Source organism: Thalassophryne amazonica, chromosome 11 (assembly GCF_902500255.1).
Source record: "Thalassophryne amazonica chromosome 11, fThaAma1.1, whole genome shotgun sequence".
NCBI lineage: Eukaryota > Metazoa > Chordata > Actinopteri > Batrachoidiformes > Batrachoididae > Thalassophryne > Thalassophryne amazonica.
In genome coordinates, this window is record NC_047113.1 from 3,586,729 (window position 1) to 3,607,030 (window position 20,302).

The 20,302-nt window shown below is 42.1% G+C and overlaps 1 protein-coding gene across 1 annotated transcript in view; it reads right to left on the reverse strand.

Annotated features, from left to right (window-relative positions):
* LOC117520653 (gamma-aminobutyric acid receptor subunit alpha-2) overlaps positions 1–20,302 on the reverse strand; it is a 159,850-nt gene that overhangs the window by 9,039 nt on the left and 130,509 nt on the right. Inside the window, exons 8-9 of the mRNA XM_034181961.1 lie at positions 12,145–12,296; positions 9,482–9,684 (exon numbers count right to left, since the gene is read on the reverse strand). Coding sequence (XP_034037852.1) covers positions 9,482–9,684; positions 12,145–12,296 — 355 coding nt within the window. The remainder of the gene's footprint in view (positions 1–9,481; positions 9,685–12,144; positions 12,297–20,302) is intronic.

The following is a 20,302-nucleotide window of genomic DNA, read 5'->3' on the forward strand; positions in this document are numbered from 1 at the left end:
GGGGAAAGGCGGAGAGCTGGGATTGCATTGCTTATTGCTCCCCAGCTCAGTCGCCAAGTATTGGAGTTCACTCCGGTGAACGAGAGGGTCGCATCCCTACGCCTTCGGGTCAGGGACAGGTCTCTCACCCTTGTCTCAGCCTACGGGCCGAGCGGCAGTGCAGAGTACCCGACCTTCCTGGAGTCCCTGGGAGGGGTACTAGATAGCGCTCCGACTGGGGACTCCATTGTTCTCGCTGGGGGATTTCAAACGCCCACGTGGGCGGCGAAGAGTGAGACATGGAGGGGGGTGATCGGGAAGCACGGCCTCCCCGATATGAACCCGAGTGGTTTTCAGTTGTGGACTTCTGTGCTATGTCACAGTTTGTCCTCATGAACACCATGTTCGAGCACAAGGGAGTGTCCATAAGTGCACGTGGCACCAGGACACCCTGAGCCGGAGGGAAGCCGGTAAGACCTGGCAGGCCCAAACGTATCATGAGGGTCTGCTGGGAACAACTGGCGGAACCCTCTGTCAGCGAGGTCTTCAACTCCCACCTCCGGGAGAGCTTCTTCCAGACCCCGGGGGGGGGGTTGGAGACATGGAGTCCGAATGGACCATGTTCTCCACCTCCATTGTTGATGCAGCTGCTCGTAGCTGTGGTCGCAAGGTCTCTGGTGCCTGTCGCAGCGGCAATCACCGAACCCGGTGGTGGACACCGGAGTAAGGGATGCTATCAAGCTGAAGAAGGAGTCCTACTTATCTTTGTTGGTAAGTGGGACCCCAGAGGCATCTGACAGGTACCGGCAGGCCAAGTGGTCCGCAGCCCGTGAGGTCGCAGAGGCAAAACTCGGGTCTGGGAGGACTTCGGGGAGGGCTATGGAGGAGGACTATCGGTCGGCCTCGGAAGAGATCTGGCAAACCTTCCGACGCCTCAGGAGGCGGAAGCAGCTCTCCACCAGCACTGTTTAGGTGCGGGTGGGGAGCTGTTTACCCTGACTGGAGATGTTGTCGGGCGTGGAAGGAGTAACTTCGAGGATCTCCTCATCCCATTGTCACATCTTCCGAGGAGGAAGCAGAGACTGGGGACTCGGAGGCGGACTCATCATTACCCACGCCGAAGTCACGAGGTGGTTAGAAAGCTCCTCGGTGGCAAGGCTCCTGGGGTGGATGAAATCCGTCCTGAGTACCTTAAGTCTCTGGATGTTGTGGGGCTGTCTTGGCTGACATGCCTCTGCAACATCGCGTGGCGAGTCGGGACAGTTGCCTCTGGATTGGCAGACCGGGGTGGTGGTCCCTCTGTTTAAGAAGGGGGACCGGAGGGTGTGTTCCAACTATAGGGGGATCACACTCCTCAGCCTCCCCGGTAAGGTCTATTCCAGAGTACTGGAGAGGAGAATTCGACCGATGGTCGAGCCTCGGATTCAGGAGGAGCAGTGTGGTTTTCGTCCTGGTCGCAGCACACTGGACCAGCTCTACACGCTCCATCAGGTGCTCGAGGGTTCATGGGAGTTTGCCCAACCAGTCCACATGTTTTGCGGATCTGGAGAAGGCATTCGACCATGTCCCTCGGGGCACCCTGTGGGGAGTGCTCCGGGAGTACGGGGTCCTTTGCTAAGGGCTATCCGGTCCCTGTACGACCGCAGCAGGAGCTTGGTTCGCATTGCCGGTAGTACGTCAAACCTGTTTCCAGTGCACGTTGGCCTCCGCCAGGGCTGCCCTTTGTCACCGGTTCTGTTCATTATTTTTATGGACAGAATTTCTAGGCGCAGCCAGGGTGTAGAGGGCTTCTGGTTTGGGAACCACAGAATCTCGTCTCTGCTGTTTGCGGACGATGTGGTTCTGTTGGCTTCGTCAAATCAGGACCTTCAGCGTGCACTGGAGCGGTTTGCAGCCGAGTGTGAAGCGTCCGGGATGAAAATCAGCACCTCCAAATCCGAGGCCATGGTTCTCGACCGGAAAAAGGTGCTTTGCCCTCTTCAGGTCGGTGGAGTGTCCTTGCCTCAAGTGGAGGAGTTTAAGTATCTCAGGGTCTTGTTCACGAGTGAGGGACGGATGGAGCGTGAGATCGATAGACGGATCGGTGCAGCACCTGCAGTGATGCAGTCGCTGTATCGGACCATCGTGGTGAACAGAGAGATGAGTAGGGGGACAAAGCTCTCGATTTACCAATCGATCTACGTTCCGATCCTCACCTATGGTCATGAGATTTGGCTCATGACCGAAAGAATGAGATCGCAAGTACAAGCGGCCGAGATGAGTTTCCTCCGCAGGGTGGCTGGGTGCTCCCTTAGAGATAGGATGAGGAGCTCGGCCACTCGGGAGGAGCTCGGAGTCGAGCCGCTGCTCCTCCACGTCAAAAGGAGTCAGTTGAGGTGGCTCGGGCATCTTTTCCGGATGCCCCCTGGACGCCTCGCTGGAGAGGTGCTTCGGGCACGTCCCACTGGGAGGAGGCTCCGGGGAAGACCCAGGACACGCTGGAGGGACTACATCTCTTGGCTGGCTTGGGAACGCCTTGGGGTTGCCCTGGAGGAGTTGGAGGAGGTGTGTGTGGATCGGGAGGTCTGGGCGGCTTGCTTGAGCTGCTACCCCCCAGCGACCCGACTCCGGCTAAAGCGGAAGAAAATGGATGGATGGATGGAGTATATAAACAAGAAATCATCTAATCTGCAACAACAGGTAAATTATGGTTTTAATTTACAGATGAAGAAAGGTTTCTAAAGAATCTTTTTTTTTTTTTTACTATTTAATTACAAGTGTTATAAACTTTTTTATAGTAATCAGAAATGAATTCTGAGGTTAAAAAACATTTGTAAGAATTTTCTTCAGAAACCTGTTGTACATAAATGAGCAGTTCTGTGACACGTTTCTGCCACTGTAGTCTTCTGTGTTTTTGGCCTGATGCCTGGTTTCATGGACAGCGCGAAGCTACGTCACAGCGCACAGCAGTGAATTGGATTGAACTTTGACTGCGGCAGCTTGACGACAAAGCAGCAACGCGCGCTACTCCCAGTGAAGCATCACTTTTAGCCCGGTTTTTTGACAAGCTAAAACGGAATGTGCCTTAATTGAAAGTATTGCTTTTAGTCTGATCCGCGACACTCTCTTGCCGTTACTGATGCTTCTGCGTGGAATCCCCAGCACTAATTAGGCTTGCGTATTTCCTGGATTAAATTCCTTGATCTTGAATAGGGCCCTGCTTATTTAATGGCCGGATCAAAACTTTGTCTGAAAAAAAAAAAATTAATGCTTGCCTTAAATAAGCACCGGGCATTGTGTGCATTAAAAAGATTACATTTTTTTAAGTCCGCAGTGGAGTGTAACCTTAAAAATCCTTAAGCCTGATTTATGCTTCTACAGAGTGTAGAAGCATACTCTTACTCTGTAACTCTGTGGCCATGCAATGACATCAATGTGTGTGTGACCCTTTTAAAATTCTCTGTTTCGTTGGTGGGCGTCTTATTGCAATTTTCCACAGAAACAGTGGCCTTTTTAGACGTTTCTGCCAAATGTATTTCATCCATGATCGAAATGTAATCCACGTGTGCAATGCAAAAACCTATAAAAATGATGGGAGAGGAAGGAGTGAAAATGTAAAAGTGACATTTAGTATGTGCGTGTCAGACTATGAGGAAGCCTTACAGGCCTCTAGAGGGCTCTGATCTAAAGTGGTTGTCTTTGGTTAGCCACACCCAGAAATGTGTGAAACTTAACACCATATTACAGTGCAGGCACGAGTAGCATTTTGCTAATAATCTGCAGCCTTGAATAAAGGCCTGCCTCATTGGGTCACTGGGTCTGATCATGGTTTAAAAAAAAAAAAAAAGCCCTAGCTTTTAATCAAGGAAATACAGTAAACATTTCCTCAATCGGCAAGTGTCTGTGCTGAACTTCATTTGTAACTAAATTGCAACAAGGGCACGTACAGACTGCTCTGTCCGGTACATGCAAGGGTTTTTTTCCCCAGTGGTAATAATTGTGATGGGGGGTGGGACGTTTGTCCAATGTGAGCAAAAATATGGTATATATGGTGTTTATTACATGGAAAAACTATGCAAAAGCATTGGGACTTTGCTTTTGTCAGGTGAGTGTGAGTATCCAGTTTATACGATGATGGTTTAGGCTACTTTTACTGCATAAGTTGCAATGGTCTATAAGTCACATTTATTTTTGAACGTGGTGCTATTGCTATATGCAACAAGAGCAAACAAATTTAATGACTGCATTATACATTTATAATGCAAACAAAGTGTTAGTGAGCAGAAGCTAATGGGCTAATTAATGGTTCTGTATGATGCACAAAGAACTTGAGTAAACTGCTTCTTGTCGCCACTGAACAGGCAAAACACAACCTCACTAAATGCAACAAGAGCACCGCACTTGTAGCGCGCAAACCTCCGCCAACAGTGGTTTCCAATTCCTCAAATTTTACCTTGAAACAATTTTTCAAGGTCAAAGTCCTGTTAGAAGTTGTATTTCATAAGTTAAATTAGATGTGATCAAATGTCAGGAGGCTGGATTTAATTCATGCACTTAATTCCTAATTTTCACACAATATTGGTTATCTCTGCTGTGCACAATTTGTCATTGGTTTTGGCACTTGGTTTCAGACTGACAATTGGAAGACAAAGGCATAAAATTGGAAACTCCATCCAGTTTTGGTGGTGTAGGTAAAGCCATACCAGAAACACAAGAGTGACTGAGGCACTTTTGATTGAGATATAATACAAAATGTACATCAAATGGGGATTTTCAATATTAAATTCAAACATTCACAAATTCACAGTCTGGATCAGATCTGGATCACACTTTGTTCAGGTGATACTGAGTGCCGTCTGCACCTGACCTTCAAATATGAGAGTGATTGGGGCACATTTGATTAAGATATAATGTAAAATATACATTAAATCGTGTTTCAATGTTACATTTAAAATGGCCACAAAATCTCTAATCTGGATCAGATCTGGATCAAACTTTGTCAAATCGATAAAAAATACCATCCTTTCAAATATGAAAGAAAGCTGATCTTTTTTTGACAGAGTTAGAAATTTTGAAAAGGTGTTCAAAGATAGGGATTTTTCCAGTTTTCCAAGATTTTTATCCTGACTTTGATCTTTCACCTATGATTTTGAAAATTCAGTTCTGCCTATCAGGATATAATCTTCAGTAAAAGTCTCATCACGATATATGAAAAACTGTGGGCTCCAGGTTGTTCAAAAACTATGGAGTTAAAATTGTCTCATTGATTTGCAAATGTTGTTCAGATATCCACAAATGCAAATGTTCATATTTGTAACTTGTAAATTGGTCTTGCAAATAATGTTGTATTTGCAATATAAAACTTAATTTGTAAAAAAATATATATACATTGTAAAACTGGAAATTGTATTTGTGAATGAGTTTCAGCATTTGTGGATCACCAATTACACGCATTCATGCTTTCCTCTGCGACGTCATTTTGAGACATTCTTTTCGCGAAATCCACACAGACCACAAACACAATGCCGACTGATTCACAATACACACACACACTGGATATCCACTAGATGGCAGTGTGGTTCCATTCATTGATTGTGGCAAGCTGAATTTTTTAATATTATGTGTCCGTGGATTTCATCATGGGAAAGGGGGGCGGGGTGTTAGTGTTGTACTCTTTAACGCAGTGGTTCAAATAAGCGTATTAAACAGCATTGTATACAACATTATTTGCAAGGACCAATTTACAAGTTACAAATATGAAATTTGCATTTGTGGATATCTGAACCATTGCAAATCAATGGTATTGTAGATCACCCTGAGTGCATTTACAAATATTAATGAGACAATTTTAACTCCATAAAAAACAAACAGAGAAACAACCAAACGAACACGGGCAAAAACATAACTTGTTGGCGGAGGTAAATTTTAAAACTCCTGTACATTTAACAAAATACAGCTAGCCTTACCTTAGCCAGAGAATACAATGTTTAGATGTGTGTGTGTGTGTGTGTGTGTGTGTGTGTGTGTGTATACACAAATTGCTTTGAAAGTACTACATTTACAATATTCAAAGTCCAACAAAATTTAGACTTACATCAGCTTCTGAACAAGAACAATGAATTTCTGTGTTATCTATTTTTTAAAAGGTATTGTTGATGCCTGTTTTTAAAAATAACTTGCCATTCTGCTTTTTGTGTGCATGATCCTGTCAGATATGAAGAGTTGGTTCTGATGAACACAAATCTAAAAAAAAAAATAGTGGCTGAGTGAAATACTGTGTTCAAAATGACTGTTCCAAGAAATAAGACATTAAATATATTCTTTGAAGAGGTCACATTGTGCAAAGTAATGACACAAGTGGTCCAGTGCCCTTTAGAGGGCCATCCAGACAACATGGAGTTTGCAAAAACAAGGATAGCTTTCTGATCAGAGTAAAACTGAGAAACCCACCATTTCTCTATATCACCCTTCATGGCTACAGATAAATTAGTTTCAAATAAGTTCAACAAGCTCATTTAATTGTACACCATGTAGTTCACGTTTTAAATGATGCAGCTCATGAACTATGTTTTATGTTGTTTAATTATGTTGGGGAAATAAGTTTAGTAAAAAAAGTGTAAATACCGGCAACATAATCAGAGTTAATATTTATTTATTTATTAGTTTATTTGACAGGGACAATACAGTCAGACATAGCTACAAATCAAAGCTTGCAGCTGATGTGATGCATACAGAGTATAGGCAACAAGTGCTAATTTAGAACTCCCGTCCCTGGTTAGGCTTTTCTACTCTAACACGACCTAAAAAACATCTTAATTTACATTTGAACATCTATAATAAATAGAACAGTGCAATTCAAACTCTCATCTCACTCATCTCATTCATTCACTCTCATGTTTACTGGTGGGTACAGTATATGGCACACGACAAGCTGAACTGTTGTGCCAGCTTTGCATTATTGTACATACTGCTGGAAGTATTTTGGAGACAGAGGCAGAAAAACCCATCTTTAGTGAGTCAATGTTCTACCACATATTCCATCCATGTACTAATCCAACTTATTATAATAAATTTAACTCTTCAGGCACAGATGAGCTAATTAGAGAAACCTGTTTAAGTGCACAGGTAGAAGCAATGCATGTTCAGACTTTGGGTTTTTGAGAGGACAGAAAAATAATAATACTATGCCTCTGGCCAGAGTTTTCTTCTGCTAATGCAACTCCAACCCTGACAAATCATCAGAAATAATGGTTAATTTAACATGTAGCACTAAACTGACCATAGGCTTGTAGGTTCTGTGGTTATGCACAGACGTATTTCATAGCTAGCTAGCTAAGGTGTAGCGGGGGCTAGCAAGGAATGATCCTCCCTTGTGGAGGGGATTAACTTTTGTCATGTCCGGCCCTGATCCAGGCTTTGATCCTACTTTGCCCCTTTCTTTGCCTCATCTTCTGTTCCCACTTTGATTTATTAGTTGTTAAATGAGAAAGGTCTTGTCTCCAGAGTGATGCTGAAAAACTAATTCATGCATTATTTCTTCTAGCTAGACTATTGTAATTCATTATTATCAGGTTGTCCTAAAAGTTCCCTGAAAAGCCTTCAGTTAATTCAAAATGCTGCAGCTAGAGTACTGACGGGGACTAGAAGGAGAGAGCATATCTCACCCATATTGGCCTCTCTTCATTGGCTTCCTGTTAATTCTAGAATAGAATTTAAAATTCTTCTTCTTACTTATAAGGTTTTGAATAATCAGGTCCATCTTATCTTAGGGACCTCATATTACCATATCACCCCAATAGAGCGCTTCGCTCTCAGACTGCAGGCTTACTTGTAGTTCCTAGGGTTTGTAAGAGTAGAATGGGAGGCAGAGCCTTCAGCTTTCAGGCTCCTCTCCTGTGGAACCAGCTCCCAATTCAGATCAGGGAGACAGACACCCTCTCTACTTTTAAGATTAGGCTTAAAACTTTCCTTTTTGCTAAAGCTTATAGTTAAGGCTGGATCAGGTGACCCTGACCATCCCTTAGTTATGCTGCTATAGACTTAGACTGCTGGGGGGTTCCCATGATGCACTGTGTGTTCTTTCTCTTTTTGCTCTGTATGCACCACTCTGCATTTAATCATTAGTGATTGATCTCTGCTCCCCTCCACAGCATGTCTTTTTCCTGGTTCTCTCCTCAGCCCCAACCAGTCCCAGCAGAAGACTGCCCCTCCCTGAGCCCTGGTTCTGCTGGAGGTTTCTTCCTGTTAAAAGGGAGTTTTTCCTTCCCACTGTCGCCAAGTGCTTGCTCACAGGGGGTCATTTTGATCGTTGGGGTTTTTCCGTAATTATTGTATGGCTTTGCCTTACAATATAAAGCGCCTTGGCGCAACTGTTTGTTGTGATTTGGCGCTATATAAATAAAATTGAATTGAATAGCCACACCCCCTTTCTAGATTGCTCCACATGTGCACCTCGTTAACGCCACATGTTCCTCGTTTCATACCAATTAGTCCACCAGCATTTTAACCCTCACAGTCTCACAGTCCCTCACCAGATTGTTGTCTTTTGTACACTTTCCAGCGCCCATTCACAGTCCTGATTTTCATCTTGCCGTGTTCCAAATAATGCTCTGTACTCTGAACCCTGCTCATTTATGACTGCGTCTCTGCCTAATCCTGTTGGTACTTCTGCTTCACTCACTGATCACATGTGCATCAAACCAAAGCCTGGAATAAAGACCATGTTTTCTCATACACCTAAGCCCAGTCTGGGAGTCTGCATTTCGGGTCCAGCCGCTACAGTTGTCAGGCAGCCGCCCATCCTGACAGTTTTACCTCCCGTCACAGAATACTTCTACACTGCAACATCCAGTGAATGTTTGCGAGTCTCCAAACTGACTTTTCGCATACAGGTACTTACAAAGTAATGGTAGACAAACACTAAAACAGTTAAAAAATAAAGCACATTAGCCAGGCGTTGCTAAGCAAAAACAATCACTCGATTAATGCTACCGGAAGTGCATTTATTGGCTAACAAACTAACTACCTAACTAACTAAATAGATGTTGGCAATGCACTGCATTCTGGGTCAATTTTTCCTATTCTCAAGGTCGGTGCCACGTCACTCCTGCAAAGTGGCCAATCCGAAGGTGAGAATTCGTTCTCCGTGACTGGCCGCTTGGTGAAAATATGCTCGGGCTGTATGCTGTTCTGTTGAAATCAGCCGGTTTGCTTTTGCTTCTAAGAGCCAGCTGACAGCTCTCTTTACCTGGAACAATGAGATTTATACACCAAGCTGACCTGAAATGAACCACCGTACATTAACTGACTTTGTTGACGAGTCTGATCCCTTTGAAAAGTGACCAAATTACATGTATTTGTATTGAGTTTGGCGATGTGTTCACTGACAAACCCCGCCCTTAGAGGTTAAATTCCCAGATGACCGACCTCGAGAATATGCGGTACGTAGAATTGTCTTCTTTAACATTACAATGCTAATGATTTCTCCAAGCAACTGTCAGCTGTGAAAAGATCTGCTTGTTACCTTGTCGTTCACAATGCTCTTTCCATCCCATGCCCAGCCACGCTTGGTGAAGTAATTGACGGTGGCAAACTCAATCAAAGCAGAGAAGACGAAGGCATAGCAGACAGCGATGAACCAGTCCATGGCAGTGGCATAAGCAACTTTAGGAAGAGAGTTCCGTGCACTGATACTCAGCGTTGTCATTGTGAGAACAGTAGTTACACCTGACAACACACAAAAACACAACGGGATCTTATTTAGGAGTTAGACCTTAACAGGGTAATAAAGAAAGACGGTCATTTCAAACAACAGGGTGAATCTTGTCAAACCTGTTTCATACAAAATTCTATGCAAACAATCATCTTAGCGGTCACAATAGTCTGCTTTGGCAATCAAAATATATGTGCACGTAGCAAAATATACACTACACATATGCTGATAGTGAAAGACAGTCTAGTCAGTTTTACTTTTTGACATTCATAAATACAACCCCTGGCAAAAATGATGGAATCACCGGCCTCAGAGGATGTTCATTCAGTTTTAATTTTGTAGAAAAAAAGCAGATCACAGACATGACACAAAACTAAAGTCATTTCAAATGGCAACTTTCTGGCTTTAAGAAACACTATAAGAAATCAGGAAAATAATTGTGGCAGTCAGTAACGGTTACTTTTTTAGACCAAGCAGAGGAAAAAAATATGGAATCACTCATTCTGAGGAATAAATGATGGAATCATGAAAAACAAAAGAACGCTCCAACACATCACTAGTATTTTGTTGCACCACCTCTGGCTTTTATAACAGCTTGCAGTCTCTGAGGCATGGACTTAATGAGTGACAAACAGTACTCTTCATCAATCTGGCTCCAACTTTCTCTGATTGCTGTTGCCAGATCAGCTTTGCAGGTTGGACCCTTGTCATGGACCATTTTCTTCAACTTCCACCAAAGATTTTCAATTGGATTAAGATCCGGACTATTTGCAGGCCATGACATTGACACTATGTGCTCTATGGCAAGAGCATTATCATCTTGAAAATGATTTCATCATCCCCAAACATCCTTTCAATTGATGGGATAAGAAAAGTGTCCAAAATATCAACGTAAACTTGTGCATTTATTGACGATGTAATGACAGCCATCTCCCCAGTGCCTTTACCTGACATGCAGCCCCATATCATCAATGACTGTGGAAATTTACATGTTCTCTTCAGGCAGTCATCTTTATAAATCTCATTGGAACGGCACCAAACAAAAGTTCCAGCATCATCACCTTGCCCAATGCAGATTCGAGATTCATCACTGAATATGACTTTCATCCAGCCATCCTTTTTTTCTTCAAAATTAAATAACTGAATGAACATCCTCCGAGGCCTGTGATTCCATAATTTTTGCCAGGGGTTGTACATTTTTGCATGCTTATTTGGATTTTATTTTGGAGTTTTAATTAATTAATTTATTTATTTATTGGAGTTTACAATGTAACTGCTGTTTTAACAAAACAAAAAATAATGGTTTATTTCTCTGATTTAGTACCTTTCTATGGAGCATCTCTCTCTCTCTCTCTCTCTCTCCTCTCTCTCTCTCTCTTTCTCTCTCTCTCTCTCTCTCTCCCCCCAGTAGCTCAGCCGTCTCCTCACTCTTTTTTACTTCTGCAGCTAAATTCATATTTAGTTTATTGCCAGGGTTGTGTAGCGGTATCACTGTGTTATTTGGGTTTCAAATGTAACTGCTGTGGTGTAATTTCTGAGCAGAAACAGACTTTCGTGGACTGACTAGCACACCTGCTTCTAATCCATCTCCAATCCGGCATCCATTAACCATCCAGCAGGGGGCAGGCATATCTATAGGACATTGCATAAGCAAAACAAGGTTGTTTTTTTGGATTGATCTGGTACATCAAAGTTCACTCAACCTAAATAGATTTGTCGTCATCATACATCTTTTTGATGCAGTGAGTTACATGATGATAGCTTTTATCATGTTAACAAAATGGAGAGGTTGGATCTATCCATCCATCCATCCATCCATCCATTCACTGCATTTTGCACGATACATGACAAGGTTTTTTTTTAAAGTCTTGGAATATTGAACAAACTTTGTTGTGTGACTGTTTCCAAACAGAACACGCTGAATGAGGGCTACAAATTTGTAACTACACACATGAAAACAGTTTAGAGGGAAACCTACATAAATATTTAATACAAAGAATTTTTTTCACAGGTTGGAATCTCTGCTGACCTTCTGTGCACTAAGTTTGGTCGGAACACAGGTTGTTTTTTTTTAGTGTGTGTACCCATTTTCATCCTCCAGGTAGTCAGTGTTAGGTCACTGCTATTAGTTCCACTTGGCTTAAAAACACTTTCAGCAGGAGCTCAGCCAAATGCTTTGAAAAAGCACAGAAGCCTCAAAGAAATGTTTTTGTTTTCTCCTGTGCCCAACATTTGTCATCAGCTTCCAGCCCTTGGCTGTGTGTGTTCCCCTGCTGATAAATCTGCCTCCTGCCATCATATGTGTTTAGATCAAACAATCACAGCGCTGGAACAACATTATTTCAGTGACAAGCTGAAATAAATTGCCTTATATGTAGTTTTATACATGTGTAAACATGCTACGTTTCATTTTTCATGAAAGGATTTTATTATATTTAACACAGACATGTTTGGCAGCTCAGGCAGCCACTTACCAAACACAGTCCGAGCTGGCACCGACTCCCGATTTAACCAGAAGGAGACTTGAGAGAGGATGACTGTCATGATGCATGGGAGGTAAGTCTGGATGACAAAATAGCCAATTTTCCTCTTCAGATGGAAGTGAGCAGTCATGACCGTATATTTCCTGTGAAGATACGACTCAGGTTCAGGTTAAAGCACAAAGCATTTAGTATTAATGCAATTAGTTATTGCAATGATATAATCTCTACTTTCTAAGAAGGCACTCAGACTGGATGTAACTTCTTTAAAGCTGTGTGGCGACTTTCCTTAACCCTCTGGAGTCCAGGCTATAATTGGCTGTTTTTGACTACTTTTTGGTTTTAACTTCATATTTACCTTAAAAAATGTTTATTGGATTTTTTTCCAGCACAACCTCGCCTGTGTGACGTTGCAGTTTTTCTTTCATTCTGACAGACTGTATGAACACAGTGACTATAAAGTCACACAGAAATATAAAACCCGAATCATAAAAAAGTGTGTTGGTTTTACTGTGAAAAACACAAACACGTTTAACACACCATTTTTATAACTTAGAATGCAAATATAAATGGTAAATTTCAAAGACATATGTAGAAATGTACCATACAGCAAAGTTATATACAAGTATTTACATTAAAATGCAGGAAAGGCTTCAGGTGTTTTTTGTACAGCTTTTTTCAAAACAATAAGATGCCTGATTTGTGCCACTCAAAAAAACAGTTCCTTTTCAAAACCAGGAGTGTTACTCCCGCTGCTGCCCTCTTGGAGGCAGTGTTTGTATTTGAAGTAACCCCTCAAAACCTATATAAAGTGAAATCTTTATATACTCACCATGTACAGCACTTTGTTTCAGTTTTGGCTGTTCGAAAGTGCTCTATAAATAAACTTGAGTTTAGTCAAATTCCCACCAACTCCCATGTGGTGTGATCCTCAACCCACGTGGGGGCTGGTGTTATTGATCATTTTAGGATTAGGTCATGTGTTTTTTCCACCAATAATAAAGGGGACATCTTTTTTCCACCTCTCTCTATATTCCAGCTGACACACCTTCCTGAACAAGGAAGTCAGACTTCTCTTTCAGCAAATTCACGCAGCAAAAATGATCATAATATCCGTGAAAAAGCTGCACATTTATTATTATTATTCATGATTCAAGTTATACTAAGTCTATCAACAGAATTTAAAAACTGGTATGTAGTTTGAAGTTGGCACTTTCAACACACATTCAAATGGAGACTCAGAGTCTGGGGTTTTGATGGGAGGACCGCTTAATTTGGTCCTGTGACTTTTATGTGGATATGTGTCAGACGATGCAAGTTGTTGTTAAGAACTCATTCTTCGTCCGACCTGACACTTATTGGCTGTGATTGGTCATTGACTTATTGTTGGTCAATGCATTTGTGCAGAGCTCATCATATTCATGGCACTGTTCAAGCTACGTCTACGCGAACTTATCAAAATGGCCGTTGTGTTTTGAAAACTAATCTGAGCACAGTGTGTTAACTAGTATTGATGGGTTAAACCAGTATGGTTTGTTATTTATATATTTAATGTATCAGTCGTCAGTTTAGTGATCAAATATCAACTTAGTTTGTAACCATAGCGCGAGTAAACCCGGCAGCTAAGCAGAAAGCTTCCTGCATGGGGTTATGGCGGTCTTTCCACTTGTCCGACACCAGTTGTATGGCAGAGTTCTGGCTGTGGTTGCTTTTATTGCCTTGACTACTTGCACATCAATAACATTGTGAAAAATTATATGACATGGCATTTCCAAATTTAGGCCAATATCGTTTATGCAGCTCTATTTGTGTGTTTCTCAACATTTAGCTTTCACTAAAGTGTCAGTCACACTGACGTGGAAATGAACCTTCTCTATACGATCTTCTTCTTTGTCACTTTCAAAAAGTGTTCTGTAACCATGTCAAGAAATATCTGCATTCATAAATAAACAAACAAACAAAAAGTATGTTAAATTACTCTATTACAACCCCAATTCCAGTGAAGTTTGGACGTTGTGTAAAAAGTAAATTAAAACAGAATACAATGATTTTCAAATCCTCCTCAATCGATATTTAATTGAATACACCACAAAGACATACATATTGTAGTTCTCGACAAAGGTTTCCCAAAGTAATCACTCGTCCACGTGGATATAGAGTTGTGGTTGGAAGTTTATTTACACTCATCAATGACATGAATGTCACAGTAATTTTGTGCTTTTATTGATGTATTTGCATTGTTCTTTTGTTTAGTTTGAATTTATTTGTGATCTTTAATCCACAGAGGGTAAAATTATACAACCTCAATTCCAATGAAGTTGGAACATTGTGTAAAATTAAAACAGCATACAATGATTTGCAAATCCTCTTCAACCTATATTCAATTGAATACACCACAAAGACAAGATATTTAATGTTCAAACTGATAAACTTTGTTTTTGTGCAAATATTTGCTCATTTTGAAATGGATGCCTGCAACATGTTTCAAAAAAGTTGGGACAGTGGTATGTTTCCCACTGTGTTACATCACCTTTCCTTCTAACAACACTCAATAAGCGTTTGGGAACTGAGGACACTAATTGTTGAAGCTTTGTAGGTGGAATTCTTTCCCATTCTTGCTTGATGTACGACTTCAGTTGTTCAACAGTCCGGGGTCTCCGTTGTCGTATTTTGTACTTCATAATGCGCCACACATTTTCAATGGGCGACAGGTCTGGAGTGCAGGCAGACCAGTCTAGTACCTGCACTCTTTTACTACGAAGCCACGCTGTTGTAACACGTGCAGAATGTGGCTTGGCGTTGTCTTGCTGAAATAAGCAGGGATGTCCCTGAAAAAGACGGTGCTTGGATGGCAGCATGTGTTGCTCCAAAACCTGGATGTACCTTTCAGCATTGATGGTGCCATCACAGATATGTAAGTTGTCCATGCCATGGGCACTAACACACCCCCATACCATCACAGATACTGGTTTTTGAACTTTGTGCTGGTAACAGTCTGGATCGTCTTTTCTCTCTTTGTCCAGAGGACACGACGTCCATGATTTCCAAAAACAATTTGAAATGTGGACTCATCAGACCACAGCACAGTTTTCCACTTTGCGTCTGTCCATTTCAAATGAGCTCAGGCCCAGAGAAGGCAGCAGCATTTCTGGATGTTGTTGATGTTTGCCTTTCGCTTTGCATGGTAGAGTTTTAACTTGCACTTATAGATGTAGCGACGAACTGTGTTAACTGACAATGGTTTTCTGAAGTGTTCCTGAGCCCATGCAGTAAGATCCTTTACACAATGATGTCGGTTTTTAATGCAGTGCTGCCTGAGGGATCGAAGGTCACGGGCATTCAGTGTTGATTTTTGGCCTTGTCGCTTATGTGTAGAAAGTTCTCCAGATTCTCTGAATCTTCTGATTATATTATGGACTGTAGATAATGGAATCCCTAAATTCCTTGCAACTGAACGTTGAGAAACATTGTTCTTAAACTGTTGGACTATTTTTCATGCAGTTGTTCACAAAGTGGTGATCTTTGCCTCATCTTTGCTTGTGACTGGCTGATCCTTTGGGGGATGCTTCTTTTACACCCAATCATGACACTCACTTGTTTCCAGTTAAGTGTTCTTTGAGCATTCATCAACTTTTCCAGTCTTTTCTTGCCCCGACAACTTTTTTGAAAAATGAGTAAATATTTGCAGAAAAAGAAAAAAGTCTGAGTTTGAACATTAAATATCTTGTCTTTGTGGCGTATTCAACTGAATATAGGTTGAAGAGGATTTGCAAATCATTGTATTTTGTTTTTATTTACATTTTACACAACGTCCCAACTTCATTGGAATTGGGGTTGTAACAACAAGATGCAAATCTGGTGTTTTCAGATACTCTGGGACCCGTTTTCAGTACTTAACCTTTTTGGCCACTGAAAACGGCAGTTCCATGTGGACAAAATGCCTATATGATACAAACGCTTGTGGATACACCTAAACCAGTCTCTGTGAGGATGGAGCCTGATGAAACATAAGTTATATGAAATCTGTTCATGTCCATTTTTGTTCTGTAAAAGTCCTTTTCTCATTCATTAAATGTTCCTTGTCAGCTGATGTACGGTAAATGCGAACAAAACTGAGTGGATATCAGATAGAGAGCTTTCCCAGTGGCTCTGTTTTGTCCTGTATTTGTTTGTTACTTCTACGATTCTCATACATTCATGTCCTGTGGTTGTCCGATGCTTCAGACTGGGCTTCTGATTGGCTAAAGCTCTGGCACGGGGTGTGAATTCACCAGGGGAGAAGAGGACAGTTCCCAGCACAGCAACATGCAGTGCAGCTATTCATTTAGCCAAGGTCATACTTAACTGAAGAAAAAGAGTGGCTGTGTGTGTTTTTATCTGAATGTCAGAATGCACCCAGCAGATTCTTTTGGCGAGAAGGTGCTGCAGAGAAAGAAGGTTGTTTCCTGTCCTCAATTGTTGTGTGTTGGGGGGTTTGGCTGGATGTTTTTGTGTTGTTTTCTTTTCTTTGCTCTCCAGGTGGTATGCAAACTGATTTTTGTCTGTGGAGACGGTGCTGGCAGAAGAGTCCTTCACCCTCATCAGCATTATTAGCTGCACCTGTGGAGGATGTTCACGTGCAGGCCTACTGACTCGCAGCACCTGTGGATGATGCTCACGTGCAGACTTGAGGACTTTCAGCTGAAGCAGATAATGAGATGGCGTTCTGCATTTAAGCCATGAGTGGTTCAAGCAGAATTGCCGGGAACTCGACCTTGTGACGTTCGTTTGTGAGACGCTGAGGACCGCACCAGGGTTTGACACATCGTGCCTGTGAAGGAGGACGGGTGAGGGACACATGCTGTCAGCACACATCAGAGGTGATTATTGTCTGAATGATCGTTAATAGTAATTTGGCATTCTGTTACGCAGTATATTTGAACATTGATGAGAATTGTGCAGTTTGCTTCTCACGGCCGTGGCGTACGGACTGATGATCCTCCACCTGTTGTGAGAAGCTGCTCATTTACATAAAGCTTAAATTCAGACCTGAATGTGTTGCTGATAGTGTGTGCCTCTGAAGGATATTTGCTGTAACTCTGTTGACTTACCTCACCTTTTCCATCCTTCACAGAGTCAGTTTGTCGTGTCCACCTGGGGGGTGTTTGGCGGTGAATCTGAGTCCAGAAGCGCCGAGGCTCGATCCTTTTGGGCGCTGGAGAGCGCGCCGTCCTTCGCTCCGCCAGACAAACCCAAAATTTATGTTGTACACTAATTATTGCACTGGAGGGGAATAAAATTGTTTTGTTTGTGGAACCGCTTTCTGGTTATTTAGCGCTGGGTTCGGTCAGACGTTGGTCTGCTCCTCAACCTGCGTCTGCACATAACACTCAATGTTGCGACCACAATGCAGAGGATGCTGAAGTCATGATCTCTGAGCCTACTGGATTCTAGCCACATTTACATTCAGACCTCACCGAATCCTGCTCAAATCCAGTGCGCCCCCTAGTGATATGCCTTGAAACTGGGAAAATCATTCTGCTGAATGCGGTTCTTTGTGTTGCCAGTGGAAATATGACATCATCTGTCCATCAGAGCCCCAAATGCACCCAAGACTGATGGATTAAGTGATATTTGCCAAAAGACAAACTATTTCTATCTGTTACTAATCAGTTTATTCAATCCGTCATAGTGTGTCGACACCTCAACTGAGTTGAGGCTCAACTCAGATGTGAGTGGAGAGGACTCCAGCACCCACAGTGGCCTATCAGAATGGAGAACAGCAACACTTTACCACAATGTTGTAACTTGACTTTTTCATGCTAGTTGGCACAATTCCAAACAGTCACCTCAAAAATAATCACTTTTCCATAAGATCCGATTTGTTGTAAATGGGGAGTCTTCTTCACAGACTAAGGTTAATTATGGAGTTCCACAAGGTTCTGTGCTAGGACCAATTTTATTCACTTTATACATGCTTCCCTTAGGCAGTATTATTAGACAGCATTGCTTAAATTTTGATTGTTACGCAGATGATACCCAGCTTTATCTATCCATGAAGCCAGAGGACACACACCAATTAGTTAAACTGCAGGAATGTCTTACAGACATAAAGACATGGATGACCTCTAATTTCCTGCTTTTAAACTCAGATAAAACTGAAGTTATTGTACTTGGCCCCACAAATCTTAGAAACATGGTGTCTAACCAGATCCTTGCTCTGGATGGCATTACCCTGACCTCTAGTAATACTGTGAGAAATCTTGGAGTCATTTTTGATCAGGATATGTCATTCAAAGCGCATATTAAGCAAATATGTAGGACTGCTTTTTTGCATTTGTGCAATATCTCTAAAATTAGAAAGGTCTTGTCGCAGAGTGATGCTGAAAAACTAATTCATGCATTTATTTCCTCTAGGCTGGACTATTGTAATTCATTATTATCAGGTTGTCCTAAAAGTTCCCTGAAAAGCCTTCAGTTAATTCAAAATGCTGCAGCTAGAGTACTGACGGGGACTAGAAGGAGAGAGCATATCTCACCCATATTGGCCTCTCTTCATTGGCTTCCTGTTAATTCTAGAATAGAATTTAAAATTCTTCTTCTTACTTATAAGGTTTTGAATAATCAGGTCCCATCTTATCTTAGGGACCTCATAGTACCATATCACCCCAATAGAGCGCTTCGCTCTCAGACTGCAGGCTTCAGTGGCGGCCGGCCCATAGGGGGTGCTCGGGCGCTGCCCTCCTAGATGTGGAGGGGAAAAGTCATAATATATATATATATTTAAAAAGTATTATCAATGTCAGTTTTACTTAATAGTATGTGCCTACATGTAATATGAATGATTAAAACAACACTTCCTCCAACTGACTCTCATTCAACAGTGCATTTCCACCGACAGAAGCAGAAAACGTACGTTCCTCGTCTTGGGCGCTCATTCAAAGCGCCCTTGAAGTGCAGCGAAATAACCAATTGTATGTAGTTGCTAGGGAAAATTAATAAATATTTGGCAAATCAACAATGCCAAAATTAATGGCTTTGGGGCGCCGGAATTTTAGCCCTTGCTACAAAAATGCGGGAACGTTAGATTACAGTCAGTGATACACGTGACGCTGCTGCTGTCAGTCTGTCAGGAAGAGCGATCACGACATTTGGGTTGTATTTATTTATTTTTATTTTGTCTCCGTGTGATTGGCTGGAGTAAGTTGAAGAACTCTTCGGAGGTTTAAAACGGGACAAAACTCATCAAATCAATGACACCAAAGTTTGGCGGGTTTCCTTTTGGAGGTGCATGGAGGTGCGCACATCAGATCTTTCTCGTGGTTTAATGACAACTGCACATCCCAGTTGGAGGAGAGACGTTTGTCTGACTTGTTATAAACCGTGTCAGGCTTCATTCACACTGTCAGCGCGCACACGTCACGGAGGCTGCTGATCTGCGCGGATGGAAAGGAGCGCATCCACCTCTTCAGGTGAGCTGACGAGCTGCTCGGATTTATTCCCGAATGTTGCTCCTGGTGCGGAAACGAGGATGAAAACTTAAGATAAAACGAATGAGTGATGTTTTTTTGGTTTGTTTTAGGGGGTCAAAGCTGTGATCTTTATTGGGACAGCAGACCAGTTATAACGGTAATAGGGGAGGCTGGGGCTGTTTGTAACAGTGTTCAGAGCTGCTTAAAAACAAAACAAAACCCTAAAATAGCAAATTGCATGTTTTTGTTTTTTTTTTAAATTGTAACTCAGCCACTGAGTTCACACAAGACACTTATAGTCAGACAAACCCAAGTTTAGCAACGCATTTAATTAAGTGGTTTTGTAAACTTCATTTGCTTTGTCCTCTACTCTGTTAATTAATGTTAACCAATTTAATTTAAAGGTTTTGGTGTTATTAGTTAGTCAAGTTATTTAATTTAAGTTTTTCAAGCATCTTTTTTGCCTCCATTAAACTCAGTAATGTTCATCCAAAATATTACCTTAATTTTCTCTCTCTCTCTCTGTCTCTCTCTCTCTGTCTCTCTCTCGTCTCTCTCTCTCTGTTTCTCTCTCTCCGTCTCTCTCTCTCTCTGTCTCTCTCTCTCTCTCTCGTCTCTCCTCTCTCTCTCTCTCTCTCTCTCCTATCTCTGTCTCTATCTCTGTCTCTGTCTCTCTCTCTCTCCCCCTCTCTCTCTCTCTC